At 43.8% G+C, this 20,495-nt stretch overlaps 1 protein-coding gene across 1 annotated transcript in view; it reads left to right on the top strand.

Moving 5' to 3' along the window:
• The window catches only part of LOC110307747 (chondroitin sulfate proteoglycan 4-like), a 67,380-nt gene that overhangs the window by 19,660 nt on the left and 27,225 nt on the right, over positions 1-20,495 (top strand). Inside the window, exons 4-5 of the mRNA XM_029484999.2 lie at positions 330-800; positions 5,502-5,678. Of these exons, the coding sequence (XP_029340859.2) occupies positions 330-800; positions 5,502-5,678 (648 nt within the window). The remainder of the gene's footprint in view (positions 1-329; positions 801-5,501; positions 5,679-20,495) is intronic.

Genomic DNA, 20,495 nt, shown 5'->3' with positions numbered 1-20,495 from the left:
AAGGCAAACCTCCAGCCCTCTCCTTATTTAATTTTTTTCCATCTAAATTTTTAGACTAATCAGGACTTTTAGTGCTGCGTGCAGGTACTTCATAACTGTCGACTATTAATTTTTTAATATTTATTTATTTTTGTGACCAGAGCTGATATTCCAAATATTGGCATGGATCAGACCTGACTTTGAACTGTGTGACAACCCTGCTTGTAACTTAAGCCACTTGTCGATGTTAAGTGAAGTCTTATGGTTTGTCAATGGCTTTGATTGCCTCTTACAGTTCTTCATATGCTTTTTTTCCTTGTGTCTCTGTGTGTTGTGTTGGGGAACACAAGGCTGGGAATGAAGAAGATATTCCTTCAGAGGCAGTGTTCACAGTCAGAACTCCACCCGTATACGGATACCTCCAAATATCCACAGCAGAAGACGGCATTGCGGGTGCAGATGTGACGCCCACTCTGAGCTTCACCCAGCAGGATGTTGATGAAGGCCATGTCCTCTATGTCCAGACAGCCCCTGGCCAGCAAAAGGACCAGTTCACCCTCGATGTGACAAAGGACTCCCGGGTTGTAAGGAGAGTGGAGGTGCTCTTGGAGCTCATCCCCAAGTGGATCCCTCTCAAGGTGCAGAATCTCACAGTTCAAGAAGGGGGCTCCAAGGTACTTCTGCAGGATCAGCTCCAAATTGCAAGCAAGTATTTGGAGAGTCTTGACTGTGAATTTGTTCTCCTCGAACCGCCAAAGCACGGTTATGTTGAAAGCTCCAAGTTTCCAAGAGTGAAGCTAATGAAATTTTCCAGGAGAGAGGTAATACATCTCAGCTGATATGTTTGAGCTGTGCCGGGGGGGGGGGGCGGGGGGCTGGCTAGAACTGACTCTGTGTCATTTAGACTCACAGGCTCTGTCAGTGATGCGATTTTAGAGTCCAACTTCCCACAAGATGCTAAGTATCGCCTGCGTCCCTGTAGAAACCGTGTTAACATTGTTTAAAATTTTTCAGTGATGGAATATTCATGACTTCTTGAGAGGACCCTTTGTAGTTAAAAGCACTTTAACATTTCTTTTCACTGACCTGGATTTAGAAATTTCTATTAGCTCCTGCCTCTCTTGAGAATGTAGTGTGAGGGATTATCCCTGAAGCAAACCATCCCTCGCCTCATAGACCCTTTAATAGTTCAAAGAGGAGTTGTCAGATTCCCCTGAACTTTGTCTTTTTTGTTACCTTCTCCTAGTCTTCTGACTTGCCTGTACACCCTGAATTGATTTGCATCCTGACTGTCCACCTCTACATGAGCGCCTGGTCCCTCTCATTGATCCCAGGAACACTCGTCTTTTAGCGAACATTTTTCATTCATGTCTCTGGAGAGTCATCCAATCACCACGTGTTTGTACTATATTCTAAACATGGACCACGGGTGTCCAGAGTGGCTCAGTCCCGGTAATCCCAAACTGGATACAACTGGTCCTCTGGCATCCAGATGAGAGCGGATGAAAATAAGCAAAGTCATCTCACGGTTGCTACCTGGCTCTTTCCTTGGTCGTATTACTAAGACTTTGCTTTCTTATCATGAGCCAATGAATGATTTCCCATTTGTTTTTTAACTTTGAAAATTGACCTACAGATTTCCTTGGCAATATAGACTCTCTGGGTTGGAAACCACAAACAACCTCCCACCATCTTTGCCTGCCTTTGCCTCTCCTTCTAAAAACACATGTATGTGGCTTCATTTTGTCTTTAAGAATTCCAGGTTAGGGACTGAAGAGTTGGCTCAGCAGTTAAGTGCACCGATTACTCTTCGAGGGGACCCAGGTTCAATTCCCAACATCCACATGGTGACTCACAGACATCTGCCAGTCTAGTTAAAGGATCTGACATGGCCATCAGGCATGCAAGTGGTACCCAGACGTATGTACAGGCAAAACGCCCAAATGTAAAATTAAATACAAATCTGAAAATCCAAGTCATGGGGTTCTTAATGGATTCAAATCCAGTTTCTAAAGGCTTGTTCCATTTGAGTTACTGTGTGTTACCATGGTAACTGAAACATTTCTTTGCCTCAGGAAATGCCATGGAGGAGCCAGACATTTCATCTTTAATGAGGATGCTCTCTTCTTGCCTCTCATGTTGTATTTCACGGTGGTGTTGTAGGAGAGCAGAACTGACAAATCCAATTCTAATTGGAGAGCAAGGAGAAGACATAAGTGACTCTTTGCAAAGGGACAATGTTTAATGTAGACTTTGATGAGTTAGATAAAGAGTGCAGAAGAAACAGATTAGGAACCAGAAAAAGGCAGTGCAAGTTAAAGGAGCAGCCTAGCCAAGAATGTGGAGGCCTGAGAGATGGGGGCCACGTGGGTAGCTGAGGAGTACTCCACAGGCTGAGGAGGGCAAAGGTTGTTGAAGCTACAGTTGGAAGGTTCCTACCTCTGTCTACATCAACTGTGAGGGAGGCTAAACAGGTGTCATCAGGAAGCCATGGAGGACGCCGCAGAGGGGAAGAAAGCAGCAAGCAGCTCCTCCCCGTGTCCCAGAGAGGATGACTGTTTGCCCACATTATGAATGGTTCTTTGCTTTGGCTCTATGCTTTGGTCAGCCATGGCTTCTCTCTCAAAGGCTAGAAAGCCCAGCGTTGGCAGCCTTCTTCTGCTTCGGTGTAAGTTCAATCAAATGCCCTTTATACCATGTACTGAGTCCTGCCTCAGTCAAGTCAGTGACTGACTGGGTTCATAAGAATATTGTTGGTCGAACTCTGTGTGTGGATACATACGTTCCTTGGGGCATCTGGAGTCCATATATATATTGCCTGTAGTCTCCAGGTTTTGAGATGTTGTCGTTTTTACTTAAAGTGACACAAATCCCATGTGTCTATAGCCTTCAGTGTCTTAGAGGAAAGTCCCTGGGTTCATTTGTTAAATAAGAAGTTTGGGAGTATCTTGTGTCAGAGCTTCTAGACCCAGGTGATGGAGAGAAAGTGGTGAGCTAAATCAGATCCTTCCCCCATCTGGGTGGAGTTTTCTCCCCAGGTTTGAGAAAGAGGGAGGCAGAGAGACAAGAAACATGTGAAATTCATAACATGTTGAGTGAAGATTAGTACTATAGAAAAAATAAATACACAAGAAAAGCAGATATTTTACTGACTTTTGAAAGGTAGGAATACACACACCCTTTCTCAGCTTTCAGTCATTATCATGAACTGGTATGTGATTTTTGGAACAAACTCCTCATTAAAGGGTATGTGATTTGGCAGAAGGGATGCATTTCTCCAGGAAAGGTGTCCTAGAAGTGAGTGTTGTCCACATCCCTACAGTGCTCTCCCTTTTGAGGTCTCTCATCTGTGGCCAGTCCCTCTCCTTGTGTGTTCACAAGTAGCTTAACACAGCATATTTCAGGAATGTGAGGTTAGGCCTGTTATCTGGAATCTTCTACCCATGGAACTCCAAAGAAACTCTCATGGCACCTGTGTATGAGTGGCTGTGATTTTCCCTTGAGACCCTGTCTAAACTTTTCAACCCTTGTCAGAAATACCCCTGTAAGATCAAAAGACTTTGCTTAAAGGAAGTGCACCACAGGAATGGGAAAAAGCTGAACTGCTAAAATTTTTGGCTAAATTTTGTCAAAACAAACACAGCCCCAGAGACTTGTTCTGAATTCCAGCAACTCCTTTGGGGTATTGGGAGTTCTCACCATTGTGTTTGGGTCACAGACTCATTGAAGCTAAATTCCCATTCGGCTTGAGTGTTCTATGGTCTGATCCCTGCTCACCAGTGTTTCCAGTACAGTCAAGAAGAAAGGAATTTGATCAGAATTTTGGTTACTACGAATCAAAGAGACATAACTAAATCATCCAGTGGCTATTTCAGAATTGAAATTAAATAGATGGAATCTAACCGGGATAAAACTGAAATTTGCATTTGCTTTATTACCATGAAACAGTTCTTCCATGGTGGAATAATTTGATTGTAATGCATTCTGTCCACAGGAGATGTATATTAGCGTTAAAGACACACGACTTATTATGAAGGCGAGGGAATGAGATTCGGAGGTAGCAGGCTAGCCTAGTTACATTTCTGTTGCTATGATAAAATACCCTGACAAAAAGTGATTGGCAGAGAAAGGGGTTTGTTTCAATATCCAATTCCAAGTTAGAGTCCATCATCGCAGGAGAGCCACAGTGGCAGGGAGTTATATCGCATACATAATCAAGAGCAGAAAGAAATAAATACATGCATGTTGCTAGCTTACTTGCCTGTGCTTAGCTTTGCTTCTCAACTCTTAAATAGTCCAGGACCCTGTGCATAGGGAATGGTGCTACCCACAGTGGGTTGGGTCTTCCTACATCAGTAAACTTAATTGAGACCACCTCAGAGACATGCCCAAAGGCCAACCCAATGGAGACAATCCATCACTGAGACTCCCTTTCAGGGTAAATCCAGGCTGTGTCAAGTTAATTAAACCTCACAATCACACATAACCTCCGACACAGAGAACAATTAAGGAATCGGTGCCGCCTTAGTTCAAAACACTATGCTCAGGTGAGCTTAGTTACCCTGACCTGTATATGTTTCCAAGGAAGAGAAATGAAACCTCAGAGGAGCCTAAATCTAACCGCTTAAATTGTCAAATAAAACCATCAAAACCTTCATAACTTAGTCACTTTTAGTAGAACTTGACACTTTATTGTGCTGCCCCATTAGTAGGAAGGCTGGGTTATGCATGCTCAGTACACATTACTGTTAGAGGTAGGATTTAAACTCACAAAAGGACCCAGATATAGCTGTCTCTTGTGAGACTAGGCCGGGGCCTAGCAAACACAGAAGTGGATGCTCACTGTCAGCTATTGGATGGATCACAGGGCTCCCAATGGAGGAGCTAGAGAAAGTACCCAAGGAGCTAAAGGGATCTGCAACCCTATAGGTGGAACAACAATATGAACTAACCAGTACCCCAGAGCTCTTGACTCTAGCTGCATATGTATCAAAAGATGGCCTAGTCGGCCATCACTGGAAAGAGAGGCCCATTGGACACACAAACTTTATCTGCCCCAGTACAGGGGAACGCCAGGGCCAAAAAAATGGGAATGGGTGGGTAGGGAAGTGGGGGGGAGGGTATGGGGGACTTTTGGGATAGCATTGGAAATGTAATTGAGGAAAATACGTAATAAAAATATTAAAAATTAAAAAAAATAAAATAAACTCACGAATTCTGCTACCAACCCGGCATTCTCGTTACTACACCACATTGCTTTTTTTTTTTTTTTCTTAAACCTATTCCTAGGGTGAAGTAGTGTTTCACTGATTTCTAGGGTGAAGTGTGATGCTATCCATCACAGCTCCTCTCTGATGCTCACTCAGGCTTCGTGGGATGAAGACATGCTTCTGTGCTTTAGGGATTCTTACGCTGGTTTTTTTTTTTATTTTTATTTTTATTTATTTATATTTATTTGCAGTTCCGTCACGGTTTGGGCTTGAGTTTCAGCTGCCTGGTGCTTTTGTTGGTTTTGGTTTCAGGTGGAGCAGGAGTTGATTTACTACGTTCACGATGGCAGTGAGGAGTTTCTCGACAGCCTCACCATCTTGGCGAACAGCTCTGAGCTCGGGAAGCAGAGTCTGCCTCAGACTCTGTTTGTAACTGTTGAGTCTGTGAACGATGAGGCTCCAGTAGTAACAGCCAATAACATCCTCCAGGTGAGTGCCACGTGGTTTTGATTTGATATAAGAACTTCAGGGCAAATAAATGGGTTCTTATTTCTATCATTGCTATTGTAAAACAGCACGGCATATGTATGGCCATGTACATATGGTAGTATGTCTCCACTATGGCAAAGAATTATTGGCTATACTTGCCAATATCCTCTTGGATACTGTTGGGAGGCAATACTTTCTGTATTTCCTTTTACTTTTTTTTTTTTTAACACTTATTCATTTGACTGTGTGTGTGTGTGGTGTTTACATATATACACACAGTATGGTGCATTTGTGGAGGTTAGAGAACAACTTGTGGGAGCTACTTTTCTCCTTTTACCAGGTAGGTTTCAGGAATCTAGCTCAAGTCATCGAGTCATCAGGCTTGGTGGCAAGTGCCTGCTGAGCCATCTTACTGGCCTGGTTTTCTGAATTTCTTGAGCTGGTGCCACTCACAGTGTTCTTGCTGAGACATGGTCTTCTTGTGGTAGGTTAGGGAGGTGTCTGCACACGGCCAGGTCTCCCTAGGCTGGTAACACAGTGGTTAAGAGAGTAAGGTTTGCAGGAGCTATCTATGATAAGAGTCCTGACTGCACTGTTGGATGTGTGACCCTGTGTCGTGGTTGTGTGAACTGCTATGAACAGACACCATGGCAGCTCTTATAAAAAGAAAATTTTAATTTGGGCTGGCTTATAATTTAGAGATTTAGTCCCTTAGTGTCATGGCAGGAAGCATGGTGGCATACAGGCAGACATGGTACTGGAGATGGAACTGGGAGTTTTACATCTTTATCTGAAGCAGGAAGTGACTGTGATCCATTAGACCTGGCTTGAGGCTCTGAGATCTCAAAGTTCTCCCCTAGTAATGCAGTTCCTCCAACAAAGCCACACCCACTCCACCAAAGAACCTTTGGGGTGCCTTTTTATTCAAACTACCATATGCTACTCCCTGGCTCCCATAGACTTGTAGCCATATCATAATACAAAATGCATTTTATCCAGCTTCTAAAAGTCCTCATAGTCTATAACAGTATCAAACTTGTGTAAAGATTCAAAGTCTCTTCTGAGACGCATGTAATCTCTTAACTGTAATTCTCTATAAAATCAAAATGGAAAAAAAGCAGATTACATGCTTCCAATATCACAGGATATTAAATTACCATTCCAAAACAGATGAAAGAGAGCATAGTGAGAAAACACTGAACCACAACAAAACCAAAACCCAGCTGGGCAAACCCCAAACTCTGCATCTCCACGGCTGCGGTCAAAATGTTCTTCATATCTTCAACTCCAGCTTTGCTAACAGCAACACACTTCTTTCTCTTGGGCTGGTTCCACTTTCTGTTATTAGCTTTCCTTGGCAGCCATCACACAGCTCTGGTATCTCCAACATCTTAGAGTCTCCAAGGCAATCCAGGCTTCACCTTTACAGCTTCACACAGTGGCCTCTCTAGGCCTCCATGCAAAGACACCCCTGACACATACCTTGCCTCAGTTGCTTTCCTTAATCTTGGAGAAAGATTCCATAACTTCGTTCAGTAACCAGACTTTTGGCTACTTTGTGGGCTCCTGATGCTGTAAATTGTTAGCCCACTCCTCCCAGAGGGTGTGTGTTCCTACTCTCCACCTGCCCAAATGTTTTAGATTCATGAATGAAAGACACACACACACACACACACACACACACACACCCTATCATGGCTAACCCACTCCTCTCTGATATTTCTGAGTTACTAAATCTGTATTTTATCTTTGCTGTCCTGGACCCTGCTGGGCAGCCTCCTGGGGCTGCTTTCCTCTTGCACCTACATTTCAGCCATCTTACCCGTCTGCACTTTCCTGGCATGGTCCATCTCCCCTTGTTATGGCAGAATCCCCTATGCCTCTCCTTGGTTTCTTGCCAGGGAATCCTAAAAGTCCTGCCTTCCTCTCCCTGCCCAGCCATTGGCAGCTGGCAACTTTATTTCCCAATCAAAGGCAACTGGTGACAAGGACCCTCAGCGTAAATGTGTGGGTTCCTGTGTGATATTGGGAACCAAATTAACACAAATAGCATTAGAGCCAATCCCTAACAGGTTTCTTTTCCTTCTACCCTTCTCCATCCCTCCTCTTAATCCCTTTCAACGTCCTAACACTGGGTAGGATAGAAAAAAGGATAGAAGGAAAAGAGGGCAAAGATATAAGTAGACTACTTCCTGCTCATTTGGGGTGTCAAGTTCCTTGGGGCAAATTTGATCTTCCCATTAGCATATCTAATTTCTTCCTTGCTTTGCACACAATTGTGTGATAAACTGCGATCAACAGCACCCCATTACCAACCAGCCCCTTGCATTGGGGCTCTAGCATTTATATATCCTCTGAAAAGCTCCCCAGAATTCCAAATGTCACACACTTGCAGAATCTATCTGCAGCTGGAGGAGCTATCCCCCTATTAAAGCATGGGGCAAATCACAGTCACCTGCTGTGAAGCAGCCCCATATCCCCATACCAGGGATTAAAACAAAAACATATTCCCATAATATTTCTGTGCTTTAGTTTTCAAAGAAATCAGAATTCTCACTATTCCTTTCTTTTACCCTTGACTCTAAAGCCAGAACCGTGTGGCCAAAGCTTCCAAGTTCTGCTACGTGCTCGTTCTGGAACTCAATTACATGCTCACCATCTTTCTGTTTTTTGTTAGTATCCTAAACTTGACTGTCCTGGAACTCACTCTGTAGACCAGACTCATCTCAAAATCCACCCGCCTCTGCCTCCCCAGTGCTGGGATTAAGGGTGTATGTCAGCATACCAGACCTGAAGCCATTCTCTAATTCCTTTTCACAAGTTGGAAGCTTAACTGGGCCTTGCCCTGGGTCGCTCCCTTTATTCCATTTAACATCAGTGTTTTCTATATTCTGTTTATCTCCTTGAACACAGGATTTAGGTTCATTCTACTTCCTGGTGCCCCCTTTTTCCTTGAACTGCACCCTGTATTTTCCCTAGCTTAGCTTGCTCCTTTTCAGTATTTTCTTTATTAGACTGAACACCAGTAACCACACAACAAAGTCAATACGAGGCTGTCTTGAAATTTCCCCTGCCAACACTAATAATCTAATACTCTTCAAATTAGCTTTAAGCAGACTTTTCAGACAAGGGTAAAAAGCATTTTTTTTTCAAACTATCACCACAATAGTCTCTAGGCTACATTCTCTTCCTCAGAAACCTCTTAAGCCAGACCCATAGTTCAAATCACCCGTTGCCTTCCATGGTTTTACTTAGGATGGCCCCATTAATCCCACTTAAAGCATCCAACTGATTTTCTAATCCAAAGTCCCAAGGTTCACATTCCTCCAAACAAAAGCATAGTTGGATTTATCACAGCAATACCAAAGTCTCTGGTACCAACTTCTGCCTTTTTTTTTTTTTTTTTTTTTTTTTTTTTTTTTTGGTTTTTCGAGACAGGGTTTTTCTGTATAGCTCTGGCTGTCCTGGAACTCACTCTGTAGACCAGGCTGGCCTCGAACTCAGAAATCCACCTGCCTCTGCCTTCCAAGTGCTGGGATTAAAGGTGTGTGCCACCACCGCCTGGCCCAACTTCTGTCTTAATGAGGGTTTTATTGTTGTAAAGAGACACCATGACCACAACAACTCTTATAAAGGAAAACACTTCACTGAGGATTGCTTACAGTTTCAGAGGTTTAGTCTATTATCATCATGACAGGAAACACGATGCTATGCAGGTACACATGGTGCTAGAGAAAGAGCTGAGTTCTACTTCAACAATCAAGATGAGTTCTACATCTTGATATGGAAGGCAGCAATAAAAGAGAATAAACCACTGGGCCTGCCTGAGCTTCTGAAACCCTACAGCCTGCCCCCAATGACACACTTCCTCCAACAGAGCCACCCCTACTCCAACAAGGCCACACTTCCTAATAGTGCCACTCCCTATGAACCTATCATTTTCATTCAAAACACAATATACCATTCTCTCATGACTAAGAGATTCTTCCAGATTTGATTTTCCAGATATGACAGGATAGATGCACATATGACCTCAGCAATTGTGGCAGCTTGCACAAGGCTTTTGAAAGCTCCAGCCAGACAAAATCCCAATTACATAGGGAAGGCAGACTTGTAATCCTGTGATTAACAGAAGAACTATCAACGTTTAATAGCTATTGGGAGAAGGAGAGATAGTTTTCTTTAATGATTGCAGTTTCTCATTTTAAAAAGTAGCCTCCATGTCTTGGTTAGGAAATGAATACGTGGGAAAAAATGAGAATCCTGGTTAGGGATTTGCTGTGAGTTCTGTTGACTTCTGCTGCAAGAATCTTCACACTCTCTTTACTGTGTGCTTTTTTGGGGGAGAAATTTTAGACATCTACTATTTTTAATTTAAAGGATGTTGTTCTTTGGTGTCTAAATGGTGTCGGAGTTCTCAGGGCCTTGCTCATGCTAGCCAAGTACTTCAGCTTATTTTTTAAGCAGTAAGTTTCTAGCCCAAAATGCCATGAAATGCTATAGCATATCAGCATTTATGAACAACCATTGAAGCAAACAGGAAAGGCCCTTTGTTGACAGTGGTGGCCAGATAAGTGACAGAGAAGAACAGGGAGAAAGGAGTAACCATAGAATAGGAAGCAGTAAACCGTGCCCTCCATTTATGAAGCATTCCAGGATCAGTTAGTCCACTGTGCAGGCAGCCCGGGGGCCCACCGTGGGCTGGGCTAGGTAGCCAGGCTTGCATTGCTGCTAACAGGAGGCAGTGGGACCAGGGAATAGGCTTTTTAGAGCTTTGCTTATTTTACAGCTTGGTGAGTTATTCATCTCTGCATTTCATGAGGAAAGTGCTTCTGCCTTTGGAACTTGTGAGTCTGAGCTTTCTTTGTAGGCTTTACCCGGCTCTCCTGGAACATCGTGCACTGGGTGGCTGTACTGGCTAGTTTTGTGTCAACTTGACACAGCTGGAGTTATCACAGAGAAAGGAGTTTCAGTTGAGGAAATGCCTCCATGAGATCCAGCTGTAAGGCATTTTCTCAATTAGTGATCAAGGGGGAAAGGCCACTTGTGGGTGGGACCATCTCTGGGCTGGTAGTCTTGGTTCTATAAGAGAGCAGGCTGAGCAAGCCAGGGGAAGCAAGCCAGTGAAGAACATCCCTCCATGGCCTCTGCATCAGCTCCTGCTTTCTGACCTGCCTGAGTTCCAGTCCTGACTTCCTTGGTGATGAACAGCAGTATGGAAGTGTAAGCTGAATAAACCCTTTCCTTTCCTCCCCAACTTGCTTCTTGGTCATGATGTTTGTGCAGGAATAGAGACCCTGACTAAGACAGTGGCCAAGCCTCTAGACACCCTGTGGTCAGTTACAATTCTCCCCTTCTCCCATGTGGGCTCTTCTCTAGCAGTCCCCACAGAGGTTGCTTTGCAGAGTCATCTGAGAAAGAAGTTGTGGCTATCAATGGTGGTTAAACACTGCTATCAAAGTTTGCCTGTATTGTATGTTCCCTGTGTCCTAGTCCCTTTTGTAAATGTTATTGTCTTCATGGCCCGCTGAAGGAGCAGAAGAGTGACCTTGAAGCCGAGTCTCTCTCCACCATTCCGGATGGCTCTGGTCAGAGGGTGAGGACATTGCAGAAAGGGAAGCTCTCTCCAAGGGCAGGACTTTTTCGTGGAGGCATGTGTGTTAGAGGAACCAAGGCCTCTCCTAGGTGGCATTGGCATACCTTGGCTAAGATTTCTTTGAGGGGAAACAAACAATACAGAGTCAGCAAAGGGAGGCAGCACTTGGGTGGAGCCCAGTGGGAACTGGGTCAGCTCTCGAGTGCTTTCCCAGTGAAGTCAAGAGTCAGTTGGCCCAGTGAGTAACAACATGTGACAACATGAGACAACACATGCAAAGCAGCTTCTATCACGAAGCTCATTAGTTGCTGAGCGGTCAAGATATCTTCAGGGACAGGTCAGGTAGGCAAGCACTCTCTGCCTGGTAAGAATCCAAATCCCAGACTCCCAGAAAAGCAGGAGTCCATCACAGACCACGTGGCACTAACAGTTTAGACATGGTGAGCCCCAGTTATCATTTGGGGAGGATTTTGAGCCAGGGTAGCAAACTGGTTAATCGGCTGTTCATTCCTGTGAACTCTTACGAGCAAAGATAGGGCTTGTGTACTTGGATGACCCATCTGCATGCATATGAGGGGGAAGAGTCTTCCGGGCCAAGGAATATTCCAGAACAAATACAATCAATGTGAAGTAAGCCTGGCATGAAAACCCCAGAGCGGTGGGTGGGAGGAGAAGAATGATAAATATCAGCTCCGTGTTGAGAGTTGATTTCTGATCCCTCAGCATGACGCAGGTTTGTTCTTTGGGTTTCCAGAGATACTAGTGGGTGGCAGCCAGCATTTCCGAGCCACGCCCCTCCATCCCTCACGAGTCAGGCACAGCTATAAATGTACCACTTAACTGATGAAATGATTCCTCATTTAATCCTTTCCATGGTTCTTGTAATCAAAGGAGGGTTGCAATAAATATTTGAGGCAAGGAAAATTTAAGGCACTTGACAAATGACAAAGTTAGCAAAAGTAGGATTTGAGCCTGGGTGGTCTGAGTTCAGAGTCCGCACCTGCTACGCATAGTGGGAATGATCAGGAGGTTATAGGTCCTATGGTATCAAAACAATATTTTAAAATCATGTTGAGTGAAATAGAATGTGTAATACCAAATTATCTTGTGTCTAACACACACACATACACACCCCACATGGACAGTATGTAAAATGTATTAATTACTTTGGCTAATTGAAAGGCACTGCAAGCCATGAAACTAACAAAGCTAGATTTTTTTTTTTATATATATGGAAAAATGCCCCCTCCATTACTCTTACTGTTTCTGGAAATGTGTGGTGTGTCTGTCTGTCTGTAATATGTACATGTGCATTTGTGAGGGTGTACACTTGTATATAGTATTCTGTATATAGGTCAGCATTGGGCACTCTTCATCCACATCTCCTCCACCTCTTCTTCTTTTTTTTTTTTTTTTGACAGTTTTTCACTGGCCTGAAGCTCACACTTGGTCTAGCCTGTCTCCCTGGCCAGGCTAGGGAGCCTCTAAGCACTAGAATTCCTTTGTCTTTCCCCCTCCGATGTTGGGGTTACAGGCACATGCCAGACAAACTTGGCTCTGTATGTGGGTGTTGGAGATTGAAGTCCTCAAGCTTGTGTGGCATGGGCATGCCCTTCACTGACCAAGCCATTGTCTCTGCCGGAAACATGACCTTTTATGAGTTGAGTCAAGTTCTAGGAGTTTCATCTGTTGAAAGTGCTAAATCCTGAACTCCCAGAAACTGATACCATAGGGTGATAATGAAGCCACTAGGTACCTCCTATAATAACTGTACCCTCCGCACCTAATACTGCCAGAGTTCTTTACTACATCAAGAGTCGTCTTGCTTCCAGGCAGGGAAGTCTGCTTGTTGTCCTCATCTTTGAAGTCTCCTAATGACTGCTCAATGTCCTAGCTCTGCCAGACTAATTAACCCTGCCTGCTCACTGCCCGTTCACACAGGCTTGCCCTTCCCAGCTAGAAAGTAGGCTGGGATGGGGAACAGTACGTATCTGCTTTCAAACCTGGCCATCTCACTTTATGGACTGTGGTGGCCATCCAAAGTCATGGTCATGAGGGAGGAAAAATAACAAATGACAAGGATTTAAACATTGGAAGTAAAGGGGGTAAAGTTGAGGGGACATACACACACACACATACACACACATACACACATACGCACATACACAAACATACACACACATACACATACACACACATACACAAACATACACACATACACACACATACACACACATACACATACACACATACACACATACACACACATACACACACATACACACATACACACACATGCACACACACATACACACACATACACACAAATACACACACACATACATACACACACATATACACACACATACACACACACATACACATACACACACATACACACATACACACACATACACACACATACACATACACACATACATACACATACACACATACACATACATACACATACACACATACACACACACACATACACACACATACACACACATACATACACATACACACATACATACACATACACACACATACACACAATACATACACAACATACACACACATACACATACACATACACACACATACACACAATACATACACAACATACACACACATACACACACACATATACACAGACACACACACACACACACAGAGAGAGAGAGAGAGAGAGAGAGAGAGAGAGATTGCCTAAAGGTCTTCGAACAATGTTGTCTTTTGCATTGAAATTTTGAAGCGCAATGATAATATCTATTATCAATCTCAACTTAATTTCAAGTAGAAAAAGAGCCAAGCATCAGGCAGGAATTAGCCTTGGTCTCTTAGAAAGTCTGCTCTAGGCAGTTCACAGGATCCAAGATATGCTATTAGTTTCTGCCCCCAGTTATCTTTGTTTTCAAGCTATTTCTCCCTTTCCCACCAGAGTGGCTGGCAATGATGGCAAATTAGCATGGAACAGCTAAGCACATTGACCACACTGCAGGGAGTGTCATGAATCAAACTCCCAATAATATTAAAGGATTATCAGGTCTGTCCATTTTTCTGGGTGTGAATGTGGACAGCATATGCACTTAGTTAAAGCCACGGCTAACTGAGCACACTGTCTAGTAGCAGATGTGTGGGCAGTTCCTCTCCAATGTAGGGATCGTTTCTGACAGCGGCATTTCTTCTCTTTATTTCAGAGCACTTGGTTGATGAAGATAATGACCACTTTCTGGTCACACGGTAGCTAATACTGCTGAAATGTTTATTCTGTGCCTGGTATTGGGCTCAGCCTGTGACACAAGCCTTCAACAACTCTGAAGGCTATCGTTTTTATTTGAAAAAAGGGGAATCTATAGCACAGGAGACTCTTGGCTAAGATTGCAAGAGAGACAGACTGACTGACAGACAGACAGAGCCTCAGGGATATAGCAGAGTTAAGGTATGAGCTGGCGATCACAATGGCGAAGCACTACTGCTTTCTCCTGCACAGTTACAGTTTAGGAACCCAAGGACCTGGAGGAAGTATGAGCTTGCCACAGAGTTAAGGGTAGGGGTGAAGTAAAGGGCTGGGGTGTGGCTTGGAGGTAAGCTACTCTATAATGTGCATGGCCTGGGGTGGAGAGACTAGTGGTGGAATGTGGGTTATGGGCAGTAGATATGACTAGCCCAAATAACAACATTAAGCAGAGAGAAAATCTGGGACAGAGGCAAAATGTGACTTCCACAAGGCCTTCAGATTTATGGGTTTTTAAAATCACATTGATTTATTTGGGATATACGGTAAAGGGACCAATCACACACACATACATACACATACACTCACACACACATACACACACATACACACACACACACACACACAGACACACACATACACTCACACACACATACACACACACACACACACACACGCATGTACACATGCACACACATACACACACACACACACGCACGCACACATGCACACACATACACATACACACATACACACACACGCATACACGCACACACGAACACACGCACACATGCACCAAACACAAGTATTGATGTCAGAAGACAACTTGCAAAGAGTTGGTTTCCCCTCCGACTATGCAGGTCCCAGGGGCACACTCAGATCCTCAGGCTTGGTAGCAGGAACCTTTTCCTGACCCAGATTTCATGTTCTCTCCAATCTGCATTTTATTACAACTTTCAGGTGACCTCATATGGCTTTCTTCCTCCCAGTCTTGCCAGGGCCTGTAGATAGCAGGGGTGTCCACCCCAGTCTGCTTTGGAGAAGAGCGTGGGAGAGGTGGGAATTGATCCTGATGGCATGGTGGACTCTGGATGGGGATTCAGAGCAGAGTCTGAGCATTGCCTTCTCTGGCGTAGGGTTTCACGTGATGCCTTTCTCCTGCAGGAGCAAGACAAATCCTTAAACCGCAGGGCTGGCGGGCCCATCTCTAAGGGAATTGGGGGCCGGGAATGGGGTCATTTATTTGAGTTCTGACAAACCAGCTCAGTGTTATGCCATCCCCTAGTGACTCCTTTGTATTCTGCTCTGAAATCCAGCCTTCTTTTTTTTTTGTTGTTCGATTTAAAAAAATTTTTATTAGATATTTTCTTCACTTACATTTCAAATCCATTCTTAAGAGTGCTTTTGAGTTTAAGTGGTTTTTTTTACACAGGCCACATAAAATTCTGGCCACGAGGGGGCTTCATTTTCCCATTTTCCAAAACAGACCTGTAATATAATACTATAATGCTTTGCCTTGGTTTTACTTTAAAGATAGGCTTGGCTTGGCCTTGTATGGTGCTGGGGATTGAACCCAGGACCCATTGTGTATAAGTCAAGAACTGTCCCTTGGAGATATACCCCCCCACACTTATTTGGTTTTGGCAATTATTTAGAATCACTAGAAGGAGCTTTGCAAACCAGGTGCAGTGGAAGCGTGGAGGCTGCGAAAGTCAGTGCTCCTCTGAAACCTGATCCAAAGGCCAGAGTCTTTCAATGTTGATAGCACAACTTGGATGACATTGGGTAGAGACAGTTGGTAACTCAGGAGGTCAGCCTCTCTTCCTCTAACAAGAAGAGGTGAATTTTGATGTACTACCCCCAGGGGCAAGTGTGGCTTGTCCTCAGGGCAAGTGTGCTTGTCCTCGGGGCAAGTGTGGCTTGTCCTCAGACAATTGCTTATGAAACCTTATATAACTTTCAAATCTGGCTTCAAGGTTGAGCTCATTGCTGTCCCTCTCTCCACATATCTGAAGTTACTGTGACCCAATGCTGGGCTCTAAACTAAGCTTCCCTTGAAGCAATGGGACTGCTAATTGAGCTAGTGACAGGTTCCCCATTTGTTTTAGAAGGTGGTATATTCCAGAGGTGACAGGGGAAAGCAGTGTTTGGCCTTAGAGGAGCTACAGTGGGAAATAACTCTTCTAAGCTCCTGATTGGGAAAAAATAATCAGGGTCTACAAGTTCCAGGAAGGGAAATGACGGCACATACTCAAGTTAATTTTCATTCCTGAAGAAATAAAAATAAGCTACAGGGAATGATTTAAAAATGTAAAACCTGAAACTGGAAGTCATGGTACTGTTAAACAGGCCCACGTATATATTTTATAGAAACCGTGGCTTTTCCACAAGTTAAATTAAGCCTACGTCCTTGTAATCCATAGACACTGAAAAGCTATTGTCCTTAGACTGAGAGAGAAACAGTCAGAAATTAAGTTGTTAACAGGCAAATGCCCCATCCCATGATGGGTAATGTGAAGTTAAGCAACATATGTGGTGTGTGATTGGAAATCGCCTTCATGATGTTAACGGAACTGGGCTGGCTTTAGTATAGTGTTAAAGTAGAGTAGTGTTAGAGAACAGCACACTCAGTGGCTTGAGAAGATGGCCTACTGGTTAGAACACTTTTGGCTCTTGCAGGCTGCAGTTTGCCTTCCAGCATCCACATTGCAGAGTTTAAGACTACCTATAACTCTAGCTTCAGGGGATCAGACTCCCTCTGCTGGCTCCCCAGGGCACCTGCACACATCTGTGCATGCATAGACACGCATACATAAAAATAAAGTAAATCTAATATTTGTGAAAGTCACACTTGGGCTGAGTGTATATCTTTGGTGATACACTCATAGAAGACCCTAGCTTGCCACATAGTACCATAACACAACAGCCAAATATGGCCTTATCCTCAGAGCCAAATCTTGTGAAGAAAATGGGCTACCCAAAGCTAGTATTTACTAAAGACTTGCTGTATGTCAGGTGAGGTTGTGCTAAGTACAACATAGATAATATCCCCATTATTCCTTTTTACTGATGAAGAAATCAGAACCCAGAGAGATTAAGAGATGTGGACAAGGTTATATTGCTAGGAAATATGAACACAGTGACTTGAACCCTGGTTGTCATTGGACAAAACCAAAATCCAATGTTTTTGCACAAAAATAATTTGAACACAAGAATTTGAATGTTTAGCAGTGCTGTTTTTATTGGCATGAGTTACTCTTCAAGATAGTGAATTGCCTTAGTTGAATTCCTATTGCTGTGAAGAGACACCATGGCCAAGGAAACTAACAAAAGAAAATGCTTAACTGCACATTTTTGAGTCCAAGGCTCCACCTCCTAATCCTTCTCAAATAGTTTCACCAACTGGGGATCAAGCATTCAAGCATATGAGTCTATGGGGCTAATTTTATTCAAACCACCACAGTAGCCTTATAGAGTTGAACACAGACTTGTATGTATAAGTTCTGGTGTGTGTGTGTGTATTTATGCATGTGTATATAAATTTTATGTATAATTTATGATCATAGCTGTCAGCATTCACAAAGTTAGAGGATTATTCACAAAAGAGGTTTTTTCTTGCTATCTGTGTGGCACTTTGGATGTGATTGGAATGACTTTTATTGTCCGGATATCAGGTTTGGTATGAAAACTTAAAAAGCCCTACATACCTTCTGGACTCCCATTCAAACTCTATTTCAGTGGCATGGGATGTGAACTGTCACTGCAAAAGCGCCTCCTTTTCTGTGGAAAATTGTTCCTTTTGAGCATTGCAACATAACAATTTAGTGGTTTAGGAGAGAAGCTTTAGATTCTCTGCTAGAAAGCATAGAAGCAGATACAGTGTTAGTCTGCCAGTAAAGATGGCACATATACTCAAGAGTGTGCACATGATGTCTCTGTGTTCTGTAAGAAACCACCATAGGTAAAGGTGTGAAAATTGAGTTAATGATAAAGCCTCTTGTTTTGGTGCTGGTGAAATGTCATCTGTCTTAGTCACTGTGAAGAGACACCATGACCAAGGCCTCTCTTACAAAACCAAAGCATTAATCTGGAGGCTTGCTTATAGTTTCATTAATATCATGGGAGGGAGCGTGTCAGCGGGCATGGTGCTGGAGAAGTAGTCGAGAGCTACATTCTGATCTCAGGGAGGAAGAGAGAGAGAGAGACAGAGAGACAGAGAGACAGAGAGACAGAGAGAGAGACATACAGAGAGAGAGAGACACAGAGAGACAGACAGACAGAGACAGAGACACAGAGAGAGATAGAGACTGGGCTGAACATGGCTTTTGAAACCTTTAGGTCACCCCTAGTGACATACTTCATTCGACAAGGCCACACCTCCTAACCCTCCTATTCTATCAAAGAGTTCTACTCCCTGCTGATTAAACATTCAAATATGGGGGGGGGGCATTTCCCACATCATGTGACTCCCTGATTTTAGAACTTCCGATACCTGATTCCATCCGGTGAGACTCACTTTCGAAGCAACAGTGAGCTCCTGCTCTCTGCTGTCTACTCCCCATGAGGCTGTCTCCCTTTTCAATGGTGGGCAGCGTTTCCTTCTCACCGGGAAAGCTCCAAGTGTGTTGTCAGTCCCCTGCCTTTCCTTCCTCTGTAACTCTCATGTCTAAGCCCTCACCACCTTTAGCAGACACCCAGATCCAGACCACTTCCCATCCTGCTGTGGCTTCCCCACTGTCATTCTTTGTAGATTTCTCATAGTCAGTCAACCACTGACTGGTCTCCTGCTTCTACAGACCATCATGACATAAAGGCCAGGCGGGTTGGATATTCTGTACACAAGTCAAGACTGTACTTGGATTTTCCCCCTGGCCTCCAGGACAAGGTGGCATTCAGACAGTGCAGACTTGACCATCTCTTGTGTTTTGAGACATCTTCTTTCTTCTTTATCTTGCTTATTTTCTTTCTGCCATAATGACCTCTTCACCCCTCCTCCAACCCTGTCTACCCCCAGTGTCCCATGTTCTTTTTCTGTTCCTGGATATGCAGATATGTGCATGGCTTCTTTTTTGCCCCATGTGGCCTTCCTCTAACAAGCCTCCTGCTTTAAAAATAGTCTACATCCCAGAACCCCCTGCTGTGGTTCATTGTTTTTGTGGTATAGGGATTTTATAATTCACTACATTGTTCATTCCTATTAGACCTGTTCCCTCCTCTCTTGTGTTCTTTTGTGCCCTCTGCCCACAAAGGCATGACTCCTTTTGTTTCATTCACTGCTACAGTGCAAGCATCCAAAACATTTGCTGGCACATGGTGGATGAGCAATATTTTTGGTTAAGTGTTGAGTACAGTTGGTAAAGTCCCCAGCATCCACATAAAACCATCAGCCAGCCACAGTGATGCATTTGTAATCCCAGTTCTTCAGAGGTGAAGATGGGCAGATCCCTGGAGCTCTCTGGACAGTTAGCCCAGCCTAGTTCATGTCTCTCTGAGAGACTTTGTCTAAAAAAATAAACAAAATGCATCACCCTGAAGAAAGACACCTTAGGTTTTCCTCTGGCCTACACAGGCATGTGCACACATGTGCATACCTGCATACCCATGAACATGCAAACATATCTGCACACATACATATCTGAACACACATGGAGTGCGGAAGAGATGGGGGTAAGCGAGAGAGTGAGTGAGCACAGGAGACACACAGAGAAATGTTCAGGCAGTGTAAATAGATTTTTAACAGGAAAAGGAGAAAGCAGCTGTGTTTCTTAGCCATGGTTACAGATGTGAACCATCAGTACAGCAAACAGCACAAGAACAAAGAAAGTGGGCCCTCGTTTTCCTGTAAGACAGGAAGAATAGAGGGAACGGCAAATGTGCAATGTGCATTCTTCTTCAACTGTTTAAAAGCTGGTGACACCATTAGCTACTGATAGCGGTGTGTAGAGATCCTCAGGCCAACCAGAGAAAGTAGCCGCTGCAT

Source organism: Mus caroli, unplaced genomic scaffold (genome assembly GCF_978045245.1).
Source record: "Mus caroli unplaced genomic scaffold, Mus_caroli_1 scaffold_15, whole genome shotgun sequence".
In the NCBI taxonomy this organism is placed as follows: domain Eukaryota; kingdom Metazoa; phylum Chordata; class Mammalia; order Rodentia; family Muridae; genus Mus; species Mus caroli.
Note: the sequence above shows the minus strand (reverse complement) of the source record. Positions and strands in the feature narration are given on the sequence as shown.